The following is a 16,329-nucleotide window of genomic DNA, read 5'->3' as shown; positions in this document are numbered from 1 at the left end:
ATTGGTTTTTAGAGTTTTTTTGTAATTGTTTCTTATGTTTTATTAGATCAGGACAATGGATTTATGATATTTAATGAAACATTACAGGCTTTAATTGAAATATTTTACTTTACAAACATTAAAAAGTTTATATAAGTCTGTGCAGAGCATCTGGGAAGAAAAATGGAAGTGGCAGAAGTTAAAGCTGCTCCGTCTGACGTTAAATCTTTAAAAGTTCTGGTTGTGCTGCTTCCTGTCGTGTTGGGTTCCTTCATAATAACAGCGTGTTCAGTTTCAGCCTCTAAAATCATCCTCCTCTTACATAACATTCAGCCCGACTGGGAGGCAGAAAAACCACAGGAGGTTCTTTAAACGTTCTCAGAGTGTTTCCACAATAACCAGACACTGGACGATAATTACAGAGAACTGAAGGTTCAAGTACAGCGACACCTGTTGGTCGAACTGCGTTAGAAAATAAAAGAAATGAAAAACTTAGAAGGACAAAGACAGAAAAAGAGAGAAAGACAAAAAATCAAAGAAAGAAAGAAAACCAGACAAAGACAGACAGAACAACAGCCATGATGGTCCAGAAAGAATAATAATAAAAAAAAACAGTAAATGTGAAACTACTTGGTTCCAAAAATGAGAACCTGGAGAGAAAAAAACATCAAACTAAACTTAGATTTCCTGATTTTACTTTTAATTATTACAATTATATGCCCTGACACCTCATTCACTCTGTTTTGACATTTGGCGGGAACTTTCTCTCGCCTTTTTTCCCTAACTGCTGACGGCCATGACGGTCCAGAAAGAAGTTTAAAAAAAACACAAGCGAAAGAGCTCACAGTGAAGCAAACTTTATTGACGCGTTAAGAAGCAGGGAGATAATAAGATGCAGGTTGCCATGGTTACAGACAGACACTTTACACAACACAAACACACATTTTCACTAAAAATAGCACCAAAAAGTCAGAGATCTACTCTACAGCACCGATAAACCATGACGATCAAAGCACACAGGAGGATGTTGTCGTTGTTTACATCCGTACATCTGGTTACCTGGCAACCGCTTTGTTGCCATGGGAGATTTTCTGTGTTGTTCGTGTAGTTTAACTTTCATATATGTGAGAAAAACAGCAATTAATATCCTGAAAACAGAACTTCAATGTAAAGAAATGAATGTTTTTATCTGTATTTTTTAATCGATTTACTGTAATTTTGCAGATTTAATAAATAACAGAAAAGTTTAAAAAGAAACAAGTTTACTAAATTAAGCTTTATCTGAAATTAATTTTATTTGCAATGTTTTTCCATTTTTGACCTACCGTATTCCACTGTTTGTTTTTTTAATATTTACCACTGAAAAATGGAAACAATACAAATAAAAATGAAAAAAAAGACAGATTTTTCTGTTTTGTTAATTCTAGATAATATCTCATAAAATCACAGAAGAAAAAAAATCTGTATTTTTATAAAAAGTAATTTGCTCTTTTACAATGTCTGACTGTAAATTTAAACTATTTTACTGTGTTTTAATCTACAAAAATATTAATTGCTGTTATGTGAAAAGAAAAACTACGGATATTAAGAACTGAAAAATGACTTTTCTCTAACAGGCTGTGATCATTTTCTGTGAAAATGTCCAGAAATTTGAAAACATTGCAGGCAAAATGTCACATTTTTTCAAATACAAAAAGCAGTTTATGAAAGCACAAATAAAACATGCATGAAACTGTTTTTTTAGACTGAAAACAATGTTAATTTAAGATGTCCATCTTAAAAGAACCAACGCAAGAAAAATTGCATGAAATAAAAGCTTCCCAGTACTGCTGTCTTATCAAAAATAATTAAAAAACCCTCTAATCTAATAATCTGGTGGTTAGAAGAAGCTTATTTTAGTAAGTTTAATGTTAAACATCTGTAATGTAAGAAAAAGTAAGAATTCCAGCTGTCAGAGAAAGGAAGCAGTAAAAAACTAAAGTATTACAGTACTCCACCAGAACTGCACTGAAAACAGGAAATGGAATAAATTAACTTTTCGTTTTCCACCTCTGCTGCTTCAGAAAACTGTCACCTGATGCATCGTTTCATAGAATGTAAATGTTTCATCTTCACTAGTCTGGAAATACTGCAGCGGATTTGATCTTTATTCTGTTTTTAAACCAAATTATTTAAATCACTTGTGAACAAACTTTGACTCCTGTTTGTCGTCATCTTCAGGCTCAGGTTGGAGGAATCATCTCAGTAGCTGGAAGAAGCAAAGACAAGCAGAAGTATTGATTATTGATCAATGAACTAAAAAAAAACAAAAAACAGGATGAATCCAACTCAGTTTACTTTGTGTTATGGTTAACAAGAATTTACAATAAAAATATTCTTTCTAGTCAAAATGAAAACAGATTACTACAAAGGAAAGTCAAGGGAGGCCACCAAGACAACTATGACTCCTCTGAAGGAGTCGCGAGAAAGAGAGTAGTGAATGAGCACGGTGGTGGCATCATGATGAAGCACGGTGGTGGCAGCATCATGATATGAAGCATGGTGGCAGCATCATGATATGAAGCATGGTGGAGGCAGCATCATGATGAAGCATGGTGGAGGCAGCATCATGACATGAAGCATGGTGGAGGCAGCATCATGATATGAAGCATGGTGGAGGCAGCATCATGATATGAAGCATGGTGGAGGCAGCATCATGACATGAAGCATGGTGGAGGCAGCATCATGATATGAAGCATGGTGGAGGCAGCATCATGATATGAAGCATGGTGGCAGCTTCATGATGAAGCATGGTGGAGGCAGCATCATGACATGAAGCATGGTGGAGGCAGCATCATGATATGAAGCATGGTGGTGGCAGCATCATGATGAAGCATGGTGGAGGCAGCATCATGACATGAAGCATGGTGGAGGCAGCATCATGATATGAAGCATGGTGGAGGCAGCATCATGATATGAAGCATGGTGGCAGCTTCATGATGAAGCATGGTGGTGGCAGCATCATGATATGAAGCATGGTGGTGGCATCATGATGAAGCACGGTGGAGGCAGCATCATGATATGAAGCATGGTGGTGGCATCATGATATGAAGCATGGTGGTGGCAGCATCATGATGTGAAGCATGGTGGAGGCAGCATCATGGTGTGAAGCATGGTGGTGGCATCATGATATGAAGCATGGTGGTGGCAACATCATGATGAAGCATGGTGGTGGCAGCATCATGGTGTGACGCATGGTGGTGGCATCATGATGTAAAGCATGGTGGTGGCAGCATCATGATGTAAAGCATGGTGGTGGCAGCATCATGATGTGAAGCATGGTGGTGGCAGCATCATGATGTGAAGCATGGTGGTGGCAGCATCATGATGAAGCATGGTGGAGGCAGCATCATGACATGAAGCATGGTGGAGGCAGCATCATGATATGAAGCATGGTGGAGGCAGCATCATGATATGAAGCATGGTGGCAGCTTCATGATGAAGCATGGTGGTGGCAGCATCATGATATGAAGCATGGTGGTGGCATCATGATGAAGCACGGTGGAGGCAGCATCATGATATGAAGCATGGTGGTGGCATCATGATATGAAGCATGGTGGTGGCAGCATCATGATGTGAAGCATGGTGGAGGCAGCATCATGGTGTGAAGCATGGTGGTGGCATCATGATATGAAGCATGGTGGTGGCAACATCATGATGAAGCATGGTGGTGGCAGCATCATGGTGTGACGCATGGTGGTGGCATCATGATGTAAAGCATGGTGGTGGCAGCATCATGATGTGAAGCATGGTGGTAAATGGTTGTATTTATATAGCGCTTTTATCCAAAGCGCTTTAAATGATATGTCACATTCACTCATTCACACACTGATGGCGGAAGCTGCCATGCAAGGTGCTAACCACGACCCACCAGGAACAATTAGGGGTTTGGTGTCTTGTTCAGGGACACCTTGACATGAACATGACGGGCCGAGGATCGAACCGGCAACCCTCCAGTTACAAGACGGCCACTCTACCCACTGATCCATGCCGCCCAAAATGGTGATGGCAGCATCATGATGAAGCACGGTGGTGGCATCATGATGAAGCATGGTGGTGGCGGTATCATTTTAGGTACCAGTATTTAGTTCTTACGCCGTCATGCTGCATCCAGAGATGTGAGCAGACGTTCCGGTGTACTGGACGTCACATCGAACCACGTTGTTGTTGAAGTTGGACTCTGGAACCTGATGTCTGGGATTTACTGTCACCTGCAGGGAAACAAAGCACAGCAGCAGTTATAGCACTATCTGTTCTACTTCACTTTACTGAGCTTTAAGTACAAATACACAGAGAGGCTTCACTCAAAAAAGCCTCAAATGTGTGTGGATTGTAGTTTTCATACTCAAACTGAGCATTTATTCGGGTTTATTTTTGGGGAAATAGAGCTTTAATGAGGGTATTAGTGACTAATAAGAACAATATCAGAATACTCTGTGGAAGTACAGAGATAGTATTCAATCTACTCTCCTGGGGGTTCAGACCTTCAGGATGTATTTTCCAGGATTAACGTCGGTGATGTCGATCCACTGACAGTCGATGTCGGCATTGTAGGTGTCGTAGCAGCCGGGACTCAAACCCTGGAAGGGAAAGTCACATTCACTACGTTTTTCTGAATAAATAAACATTCATAGATGAATTTGATACTGTTTTTACTGATGTTTGAGAGCAGTTTAGGCCTTTCTTTTACTTTTTATTGTGTGTACTGCTGCAGTTTTTAGACAGTCTGGTTGCTTTAGATATAGGACTGTTAGTACCTGTGTGTGTGAAGTACAGGCAAAGCGGCGGTAGTATTTATACCTGTGTGTGTGAAGTACAGGCAAAGCGGCGGTAGTATTTATACCTGTGTGTGTGAAGTACAGGCAAAGCGGCGGTAGTATTTATACCTGTGTGTGTGAAGTACAGGCAAAGCGGCGGTAGTATTTATACCTGTGTGTGTGAAGTACAGGCAAAGCGGCGGTAGTATCCGGGGTCACAGGACGTATCCTCCAGACAGAAACTGGCTTTATGACCTTCAGCTACCTGACTCTGAGTGCGAATGTCCAGCAGCTCGTAGAGGCTGAACTCATCCATGCTGTGGAAGTGACTGGACAGGAAGGAACACAAGTAATAGTACTCAAGTAAAAGTACACGTTCTGCAGTAAAATGTTCCCTTTGATTCTCTTCTTCTGCTTCCATCATGTGTGGAATTCTCTTTGACAGAGTTTCCTGTAAAGTTGCAGTAAACATCTGTTCACTGGTTATAAACTGTTTAAATAAATTATGATGAATTATAATTTGTCTAAACAGTTAGCCACCATAAAATGTAAAAGTACAACGCTATGTTGTGTTTTTTACTAAATATAATCAGTAATTTTAGTGTCTGAATTCATTAAGACGGCCAAAATAATGTTAAAAACATCAAACAGCTGGATTTTTAACTCACTGTAATTTGTTTTTCTGAAACATTGGACCATTTTTCTACATTTTTGAATGATTTTTTTTACAGTGTATTTCTGTCTGAAATGTGGTGCAGTAAAAGTGTAAAGGAACAGAAATGGTTCATACTTGTACCTCTAACAGTACTAGAGTAGAAGTACTGGTATTCTCCACCTACTTGTGACAGCTGTGCCACTCCCAGGCGTATCGGGGTTTGCTGGGCAGGAAGTCGGCTGTTCCCTGATTCTTCACCCTCTGAGGAAACCTCAGCAGAACTCTGGTGTCGTAGTCCTGAGCGTAACGAGCCGAGCTGCAGAAAAATTCATCAATAATCAATAATCAAAATAAACAACAAACTGATCTGCAGGACAGGATGTTAATCAGACACATTTATCTCCATCTGTGTTGGTTTTAAATCACATTTCTGTTTGTAATCTGATAAATCTATTAATTTAAAAACATGTGAAATCCTGTCTACAGTCTCTGATCAGGACCGGCTGGAAAAGAAAAGTTTTTCATGGAAAAAGTCAGAAAAAGCAGCTCTAGATTACACTAATCCAGATTGTACAAGTTTAAGCAGACTGGAGGTTCGTTTAGTGAATCTAAACACAAAGTTCCTCTACTAGTAAAAAGAAAAATGTAAAAAAAACAAAACAAACAAAAACAATAAAATTCTATCAGCAGGAATGTGAGAGAAACTAAACCTGTTAAAATACTGTAATGTTGAAAAACTTTGGTGGATTTCTCTAAAACCTTTATCGTATGAAATAAAAACGCTAAAAGCTGCAGAGTGTGTGGTTACGTGGCGAGGCAGTTCTCCTCAGCGGCACAGCGGAGGTTGTACATCGGCAACCTCTGGACGTAGGAGGCGATCTGGATGTAGTACGGATCAGGAACCAGGTCAGGAAGTCCTGGAACCACAAGGGAACAATCATTTTATCGGTTCATTTATAGAGTTATTAAAGGATTTATTTTTGGAAACTTGGGCAGGACTCAAAGGAACAGTCCTGGACCAGTTCAAGTCTTACTTGGAGGAGTGTCGTTATGTTGTGACCATCGGAGGTCATGAATCCGATCAAGAGGCTATGACATGTGGAGTTCTTCAAGGGTCAGTCCCTATAGATGCTGCCTTTGGGTCAAGTCCTCCAGAACTCAAATGTTAACCATCATCGTTATGCTGATGATACACAGATAAATCTAGAACTGTCCTCAGATGACTACAGGGCAATAGGATCATTGTGTCACTGCTGAGAGCAAGTCAATGATTACATTTCCTTCACGGAATCCAGGACAAAACAGAAATAATTGTTTTGGGCAACAAAGAGAGAAGGGCTGTTGTTTGTAAATGTCTTGAGTCACTATCCCTAGAAACCAAAGACCAGGTCTGAAACCAGAGACCAGGTCTGAAACCAAAGACCAGGTCTGAATCCAAAGACCAGGTCTGAATCCAAAGACCAGGTCTGAAACCAGAGACCAGGTCTGAAACCAAAGACCAGGTCTGAATCCAAAGACCAGGTCTGAATCCAAAGACCAGGTCTGAAACCAGAGACCAGGTCTGAAACCAAAGACCAGGTCTGAATCCAAAGACCAGGTCTGAAACCAGAGACCAGGTCTGAAACCGAAGACCAGGTCTGAAACCAGAGACCAGGTCTGAAACCAAAGACCAGGTCTGAATCCAAAGACCAGGTCTGAAACCAGAGACCAGGTCTGAAACCAAAGACCAGGTCTGAATCCAAAGACCAGATCTGAAACCAAAGACCAGGTCTGAAACCGAAGACCAGGTCTGAAACCAGAGACCAGGTGTGAAACCGAAGACCAGGTGTGAAACCGAAGACCAGGTGTGAAACCGAAGACCAGGTCTGAAACCGAAGACCAGGTCTGAAACCGAAGACCAGGTCTGAAACCGAAGACCAGATCTGAAACCGAAGACCAGGTCTGAAACCGAAGACCAGGTGTGAAACCAGAGACCAGGTGTGAAACCAAAGACCAGGTGTGAAACCAGAGATCAGGTCTGAAACCAGAGACCAGGTCTGAAACCAAAGACCAGGTGTGAAACCAGAGACCAGGTCTGAAACCAAAGACCAGGTCTGAAACCAGAGACCAGGTCTGAAACCAGAGACCAGGTCTGAAACCTTGGAGTACTCATAGATGTGACCTTCAGTAGTCATAGTAATCACCAAAACAGCCTCCTATCAGCTGAAGAACAGATCCTGAATCCACAAAAGACCAGGAGAAGCTCATTGATGCTTTCAGCTCCAGTAGACGGGACTACTGTAACGCCTTCTGACTGGACTCCATCAAAGGAACATTAAACAATCGAGTGTTGACCAGAACCAAGAGATCAGAACATCAGTCCACTTCTGAAGTCTTTACTCTGGTTCCAGTCAGTCATAGAATAGATTTTAAAGTTCTGCTCTGTCAATATCTGAACAGTTACAGAAGACATTACTGACCTGTTATTGGAACATAAACCTCTGAGATCTACAGGTCAGATAGTCGAGCCCAGAGTTCAAACCAAACGTGATGAAGCAGCATTTAGCCGTTATGTTCCACACAAATAGAACAAACTACCAAGAGTCAGGGTCAGCAGCAAACGCTCATATCTTCAAATCCAGGTTACAAACTTTCCTTTTTCCATGTTTGTTTCTGTGTAAAGAACATGGAGCTACTCCTGAGTATGAAATAAACAACACAAATAAAAATGAATGTTTTTGTTTATTTTTTGATTTTACTTAGTCAAATAGTTTTGGTGCTAAAACTTAAAGATGCAGTTTTTGATTTGACTTATATTTGTTTGTTTTTCAGTTTTTGTCTTGGATCCTAAACCTGCAGAACACTGACTGAACAAAAAGCAAACTCAGAGTAAAAAATGACTACAAAACAAGATTTAAATGAGAAAATCAAACTACAAGAAACGTCTGAAACGGAACTGAAATTGAAGTTTCTGCTGACTTAAATGTAAAACTTTGGACATTTCTGCCCTGAGCTGAACCTGACAGGCTGATGTTTCTGTCAGTCATCATGACTCACAGAATAAGGGGCGGGGCCTCTTTAACCCCACCTCCTGGTTTTACTTTGAATCATTCGGAGACTCTGAGACTCTGGAGGATTAAAATTAGGATAAATGTGGTGGAAAAGTGCAGCAGATTGAAACAGAACTACAGAAACATCAGATTAATTTATTTGAATAAAACAGAAAATCTTCCTTTGAAGGGTCTGGATGAGGCAGAGATGGAGAAAGTGAACATCTGTATTCATTTACACCAACATTACTGAAGCTGCTGAGCACTAATGAGCCTTTAAATGGTATTCTGAGCTTCATGATGAAAGCTGTCAGCAGTTTTACTGTTTAATGAAGATTAAACGTAAACAGGAGACATGAAATTATTCAGTAATAAGGTTTAAAAATGAAGGAATTAAAGCTCATGTTTAGTTATTTTACGAGGTTTAACAGGATTTGATGATCAGAAAACAGAGATATTTAAAGAGGAAGTAGAAACATGAGGGTTGAGGAGGTTGTGGTACCGTTCTGGTGGTATCTGGTTCCGTATCCGTTCTGGGTCTGGGTCCGGGGTCTGGGTCTGAAGTGGGAGTCGTAGTAGTTGTAGTAGGGGTTGTAGTTGGAGGACTTGTACGGGTTGTACGGATCATCTCCCGCCATCATATCCTCCCCGGTACCGGTACCGCGCTGCTGCTGCTGGCGCGTCGCGGTGCGTAATTGCGCGGAGCTGCTGGCGGCGGGGACGCGCGGTGAGCTGCGGGCCGCGGCGGGGACCGTGTCGTTACTGAGGAGCACCACGGGGTCTCCGCGGAGGGGAGAGCCGGTCAGCCTCCGGGCCGACGGCCGGTACTGAGCCCCGCGGCTCAGGATGCTGAAGACGTGCCCGTTGTGTTGCCATGTCAACCCGCGGCGGAGCGCGTCCTCGTCACCGGCGGGGTCCTGAGCGCGCAAAGCATCCAGGAGGGAGAAGAGGAGGAAGAAGAGCAGCAGAAGGTCCGGAGAAAACTCCTTCATGATGGAAAAATATAAGTTCTGGTTCTGGTTCTGTGCTGCTCAGATGAAGGTCTGAATGAAGTGCTGCAGCTGAAGGAGCTGAAGGAGGAGGAGGAGGGTGAAGAGGAGGAGGAGGAGGAGGAGGAGAAGGAGGAGGAGATGAAGGTTTTTCAGTTGCAGGTGTTTCCTCTGGATCCTGAGACCTTCAGTGTTTTCATTCAGGGTCAACTTTTAGAGAATCTTGGGGATCTCCAGGAAGTGCCTCTATGCTGGTTTCTATGATTGATCTGATCGGTTTTCTTTCTTCTCTCAGCTTCACAGTTGCTTGTTTTCACCCATAGACATGTTGGTTCCACCTCAGTCTGCACAGAAAAAACAGATCTGAAACTGAACACAGAGAGCTATTTACTGCTGAATAATGTAAGAAAACACACCTGTCAGTCTCATGTTCCAGGACTTTAAATACTTTTAATTTTCTCATTTCATGGTTTTTCTTTACGTTCATGGCCGTTTCCATTGTAGATTTTCACTGAAGGCATCAAAACTATGAATGAACACATCCTGAATTATGTAGTAAACAAAAAGTGTGAAATAACTCAAACATGTTTTACACTTCAGATTACACTCTTGCTATTCACTGGATGACCTTCATGAGGTAGAACCTGAGATTGTTTTCACTTCACAGCTGAGCCTTATCAAGATTATTCTGTGGAGTTTCTTGCCTTTTTAACGGGATTGGGACCATCAGCTCTTTAATGTTAGTTTCTATCTTTATATTTATTAGTTCTGAGTGAAGTAAATCCAGTCCTTGCATGTTTTGGACTTAAACAGATGCAGATTTGGACTGCTCCTTTCACACTTTGTCCCTGATTTTCTTTTCTTCACTTTGTATTTTTCTGGCCTCAAGAAATTATAGTTCAGCGTTGAGCCAAACCAAAGACCTGCAGCAGCAACGGACGACGCTGAAGATGTTCTGAAGGGAGACACATGAATTTAAACACTCAAATTCCACATGTCAGAGTGTCCGTAAAAGCAGTTTGAAGATGCAGAAAGATGCTGAAATGACTAGAAACATGTTCAAAATGACTAGAAATCTGCCCAATAGGACAAAATTATGTCAAAAATTACTAGAAACATGTTCAAAATGACAAAGATGTGTTCAAAATGACTAGAGACATGTTCAAAATGACAAAGATGTGTTCAAAATGACTAGAGACATGTCAAAAATGACTAGAAGCATGTCCAAAATGACTAGAGACATGTTCAAAATGACTAGAAGCATGTCCAAAATGACTAGAGACATGTTCAAAATGACTAGAGACATGTCAAAAATGACTAGAAGCATGTCCAAAATGACTAGAGACATGTTCAAAATGACTAGAAGCATGTCCAAAATGACTAGAGACATGTTCAAAATGACTAGAAATATGTTCAAAATGACTAGAAACATGTTCAAAATGACTAGAAATCTGCCCAATAGGACAAAATTATGTGAAAAATTACTCGAAACATGTTCAAAATGACAAAGATGTGTTCAAAATGACTAGAGACATATTCAAAATGACAAAGATGTGTTCAAAATGACTAGAGACATGTCAAAAATGACTAGAAGCATGTCCAAAATGACTAGAGACATGTTCAAAATGACTAGAAGCATGTCCAAAATGACTAGAGACATGTTCAAAATGACTAGAGACATGTTCAAAATGACTAGAGACATGTCAAAAATGACTAGAAGCATGTCCAAAATGACTAGAGACATGTTCAAAATGACTAGAAGCATGTCCAAAATGACTAGAGACATGTTCAAAATGACTAGAAATATGTTCAAAATGACTAGAAATATGTTCAAAATGACTATAAATTATGTCCAAAGTGACAGAAACATGAGCAGAACCCTGAACCTGGCTAAATCCTGAAACACAAGACGAGGAACCCGGCGGTAAAACGGGATTTTTTTTTTTTTTAGCTACAACTGCAGTAAAATGAAGTTTGACTAAAATAACTTTGTCTCGGCCTCATTGTCTTCTGTGCTCAGGATGAGCTGTAATTAAAGTGATTGTCTCTGTGGTCGGAGCTGCTCTCTAATTTTACTCACATCTGAAGGTTTGGACTTAAAACTGCATCAAAATGCAAAACTTCAACATCTGGAGGGTCCAGGGTGGATTACAAAAAGGCACCAGAAGACTTAAAATGCTCCGGTTCTTTCAGATTTTTATGTTTCTGGAAGTACTCACTGCTTGATAAATGTGTTTTAATGCATTAAAAAGGACTAGAAACATGTGTTTTTATGCATTCAAAGTGTAAAAGCTGTGAATGTCTGCAGCTGCTGCATGTTTCAGAGCTTCCAGAGGTACAGTGCAGCCGGTTATAGACGGTTTTGTTTGTTTTTTATTGGAAAAATGACCCAGGCCTCCCGCTGAGAGCTCAGGATGCTCTAAAGCAGCTGAAAGTGAAGCACTTACAGAGTGGAGTTTCCTCCTGTAAGCAAAGCCGTAAAACCCTCCAGCAGCCACCCACACACACATGCAGGTTAGGAAGAATAACTTACCTGCTCTCTGGAAAACCGGCTTAGCTTTAGTGATTCTGCTCAACAAAATACTCAAAAACAAACAAAAACTTTGCCAACCAGAGCCTCAGCTGTCACCAGGTGTTAGCTGTCATGTAATGGGACTAAAAGAAACTTGATTAGGTGCATAGTTCCGTTTGGAGGGCACAGTTTGGTACATTGCTTGACTAGAAACATGTGCAGAAGGACAAACGTTACAAAATTACAAAAACATGTCCAAAATGACTACAAACATGTTCAAAATGACTAGAAACATATCCAAAATTACAAAAACTTGTCCAAAATGACTAGAAATAGGTTCAAAATGACTAGAAACATATCCAAAATTACAAAAACATGTCCAAAATGACTAGAAATATGCCCAAAATGACTAGAAACATGTTCAAATTGACTAGAAACATATCCACAATTACAAAAATATGTCCAAAATGACTAGAAATATGCCCAAAATGACTAGAGAAATGTTCAAAATGACTAGAGACATGTCCAAAATTACAAAAACATGTCCAAAATGACTAGAAATATGCCCAAAATGACTAGAAACATGTTCAAAATGACTAGAGACATGTCCAAAATTACAAAAACTTGTCCAAAATGACTAGAAACATGTCCAGAAGGACAAACGTTACAAAATTACAAAAATTTGTCCAAAATGACTAGAGACATGTTCAAAATGACTAGAAACTTGTAAAAAAAAAAAGTATAGAAACATGTCCAAAGTGACAAAACTATGTTCAGAATTAGTCTAAACCTGCCCGTTGCTACTCAAGTTATCCACAAATCCTCCTGGGGAACATCCACCATCAGTTCACAACCTAAAGTTTAACACTAAGAACACAAACATCTGAGTGGCTCAACAAAAACTAAATGAATTTTCTGGAGTCAAAGATTCTGGTTCGAGACCTTAAAGGACAGTTTATGATCTAAACAGGTTGTTGTGTTTGGTTTTATTCAGTCATGAAAATACTCCATTCTTAAGGAAGTACCCTTTAAGAGTACTACATAATACCTCTAGTACATGAGCAGAGCAAAGATTACTGACATAAACTCATGTGTAGAGGCTTAAAGTTGTTCTTTAACCTCCAACTACCAATATGTCCGTCTGTAAAAACCAACCATCATCAGAAATCCTGAACTCGGCCCCAGAAACCCGTTAAAAGATCACAAACAGTTGATAACTTACAGATGAAGCCTCTCTGTGGACTTTAAGGTTCAGGATTCAGAGGACTGATGCCCCATGGTTCTCACTCTGATCACATCACATGGAAAAGAACTTCCTGGACAGTACTTCCTGTTTCTATGAGCTCACTTCCTGTTAAGTGGGAGCAACAAACTGAGTCGAAAACATCAACCGAAAGTCTCTTATTGAGAGTTTTTGGTACAAATACATTGTTATAGCCCGAGTTTATGGCTCACCAAAATCTAAAAATATATTTTCTTTAAAAACACCTAAAATGGAGACTATTGGAGAGACTGACGACCATTTTTCCACCATTACTGGTTTTCCTACACAGTATTTACCACAACTAACAACTTCCTGCTCCATTTTGAGTCCTTCATGATCATTTCTGTTGATTATTTTGGGCATCTAGAGTCATTTTGAATCATCGTTATGAGTTATTTTCAACATTTGTTATGTAATTCTGGGCAATCTTTAGTCATCTTGGTCATTTGTTTGTCAATTTTGACTATTTTCAATCATTTCTGGACCATTTTGAGTCCTTCAAGAGGATTTTTGTTCACCATTTTGGTCATTTTGAGTCATTTTGAACAAATTTAGACAGATTTTACCACCTTGAGTCAAACCGGAGATGTTTTGCGTCATTTTGAAGCAAATTACTAGCCTAGCCATGCTAGCCCCATGTTTCTGACGGCACAAGGGTCTAGGGAAGCTCGACAGGGAGGGAGACGGGCTAAAAGGTTGTCTATCAAATCCCTCTGCAGCAATTTGGTAAGTATACAACCAATCAACGCAAAGAATAGGCTGACGTAGTTCCGAGAGCACCAGCGGATTGTGGCTAAGTCCCATTAGCTTCCCAACCAGCGGAGCCAACTGGTATATTAAGGATTTGCCATATCCCGTCGGCATAAGTCCAAATACGTCTTTCTTCTCAATGAAACCCTTCAGTGCCGTCCTTTGTTTATCTTTCAAGTTGAATTTTAGCTTCAAATCTTTAAGGGCTGTGGTCAAAGCCGAGTCAAAAGATAACTGTTTATTGTTTCCGGTTGTTTCTGTCAGAATCGTCACGCCTCTGTCGTCACTTAGTTACGCCCGCCTTCTGACTCTACACTTCATGGTGATTGGTCCGGCCAGTTTTAGGAGAATCCAGCCTCGAGCCTTATGGAGGGTAACTAGACCCACCCTGGCAGAGAATTAAATTCGTTGCCGTGGGTTGTCTAGCGTGGCTAGGCTAGCAAATTACAGGTTATTTTGGACAATCTTTAAGTTTTCCTGGACAAATTCTAAGTCATATTCAACATTTGTTTGTTAATTTTGTCTGTTTATAATCTTTCTGGACCATTTTTCATTAATTTTGAACAACTTTAATGTCAATATGGACATTTAAAGTAAAGGATTTAACTGGATTTTATCAAGCATTTTAATAAAAATTATTTTTCCAATCATTGTTATTGACTTAGTTTAAACTTTTTGTTTTTTTCCTGCATTAGCCTCAAGCTAATCTACTGCTAACGTTTACATTTTCTCACCACCATCTTGTGACCTGATGTGAATCTTATATTCGTTCTTATTATTGCAACGTATTTTTAGGCAGTAGATTGTGTTTTAAATGGAAGTAGGACATAAAATCCTGCATCCAGAGCAGGTTCGGTCTCGGTTTTGTGCTTCGTTGTTCGTAGCTGCAGGAAGCCACGCCGCCACACGTGTGCAACCTTTAACCGATTCCTTCCATTGAAGGAAAAAGTGAACGAGAGCTGCTTTTTTTCTTGTGTTTTTTACGACATTACTGTAAAGATCAAAGCTGTGGCGCCTTTATCGCGGCGCTTTGCAGGAATACGAAGCAGCGGGAGCCGACGGTCCAATGAGAAGCAGCTGCTCATAACGAGGTCTGGCCTCCTGAACACAGCGCTCATAAAGAGGAAACAACGCAGGCCTTCATCACCTCCATCATCATCATCATCACCTCCATCATCATCATCATCAGCAGAGGAAGACAATGCGACACAAACTGAAACACCAGTTTGTGAATATGACAGAAACATGAGAGTCCCTGTTCGTTTGGACGGGTTTTAACTGGAACAGTAAAAAGATGTTAAAGACTCAATGAAGAAGCCACACCTGCAGCTCAAAATCACACACGTGACACAAGGAAGACCGACCGAGTGGAAAATTACAGCAGGATCCGGGAAAACAGCTCAGGAGTCTGAGAGGAAACGATCGTTTAATTTAGACAATTAATAACTGGAAACACATGAATGAAATGAAGCTGTTAGATGGATTTTAATGAGTAGAAACAGCAGAAAAACGACCAGAAAGAGACACAAAACAACCACAAAGACACAAAACGACCAGAAAGAGACACAAAACGACCGCAAAGAGACACAAAACGACCAGAAAGAGACACAAAACGACCGCAAAGAGACACAAAACGACCAGAAAGAGACAAAACGACCAGAAAGAGACAAAACGACCAGAAAGAGACAAAACGACCAGAAAGAGACACAAAACGACCGCAAAGAGACACAAAACGACCAGAAAGAGACACAAAACGACCGCAAAGAGACACAAAACGACCAGAAAGAGACACAAAACGACCAGAAAGAGACAAAACGACCAGAAAGAGACACAAAACGACCAGAAAGAGACACAAAACGACCGCAAAGAGACACAAAACGACCAGAAAGAGACAAAACGACCAGAAAGAGACAAAACGACCAGAAAGAGACACAAAACAAACACAAAGAGACACAAACCGACCACAAAGAGACACAAAACGACCAGAAAGAGACAAAACGACCAGAAAGAGACAAAACGACCAGAAAGAGACACAAAACGACCAGAAAGAGACAAAACGACCAGAAAGAGACACAAACCAACCACAAAGAGACACAAACCAACCACAAAGAGACACAAACGACCAGAAAGACACAAAACGACCGCAAAGAGACACAAAACGACCAGAAAGAGACACAAAACGACCGCAAAGAGACACAAAACGACCAGAAAGAGACAAAACGACCAGAAAGAGACAAAACGACCAGAAAGAGACACAAACCAACCACAAAGAGACACAAAAAAACCACAAAGAGACATAAAACAACCACAAAGTGACACTAAATGATGCAAAACACACTCACAAAGACGTATTTC

At 40.5% G+C, this 16,329-nt stretch overlaps 1 protein-coding gene across 1 annotated transcript; it reads right to left on the bottom strand.

Moving 5' to 3' along the window:
• Positions 1-820: 820 nt before the first annotated feature.
• LOC110958777 (protein-lysine 6-oxidase) lies at positions 821-9,892 on the bottom strand. The gene is made up of 7 exons (XM_051951261.1): positions 8,962-9,892; positions 6,239-6,347; positions 5,615-5,746; positions 4,948-5,104; positions 4,503-4,598; positions 4,114-4,229; positions 821-2,227 (listed from the first exon to the last, which is right to left on the bottom strand). The coding sequence occupies exons 1-7, from the start codon at positions 9,449-9,451 to the stop codon at positions 2,221-2,223; spliced, it is 1,107 nt and encodes a 368-aa protein (XP_051807221.1). The 5' UTR covers positions 9,452-9,892; the 3' UTR covers positions 821-2,220.
• Between the last annotated feature and the right edge of the window lie 6,437 nt (positions 9,893-16,329).

The sequence above is a fragment of the Acanthochromis polyacanthus genome, chromosome 7 (assembly GCF_021347895.1).
Source record: "Acanthochromis polyacanthus isolate Apoly-LR-REF ecotype Palm Island chromosome 7, KAUST_Apoly_ChrSc, whole genome shotgun sequence".
In the NCBI taxonomy this organism is placed as follows: domain Eukaryota; kingdom Metazoa; phylum Chordata; class Actinopteri; family Pomacentridae; genus Acanthochromis; species Acanthochromis polyacanthus.
This window is presented reverse-complemented; position numbering and strand designations above follow the sequence as displayed.

What these genes read in the sequence shown, in the direction of transcription:
- LOC110958777 (XM_051951261.1), bottom strand. Translation starts at nt 9,451, where the DNA reads ATGAAGGAGTTTTCTCCGGACCTTCTGCTGCTCTTCTTCCTCCTCTTC. An exon ending in GAGGAGAACTGCCTCGCCAC is followed by an intron (nt 5,747 to 6,238) that starts GTAACCACACAC and finishes ATTTTTCTGCAG; the next exon opens with CTCGGCTCGTTACGCTCAGG. An exon ending in GAGTGGCACAGCTGTCACAA is followed by an intron (nt 5,105 to 5,614) that starts GTAGGTGGAGAA and finishes CTTCCTGTCCAG; the next exon opens with TCACTTCCACAGCATGGATG.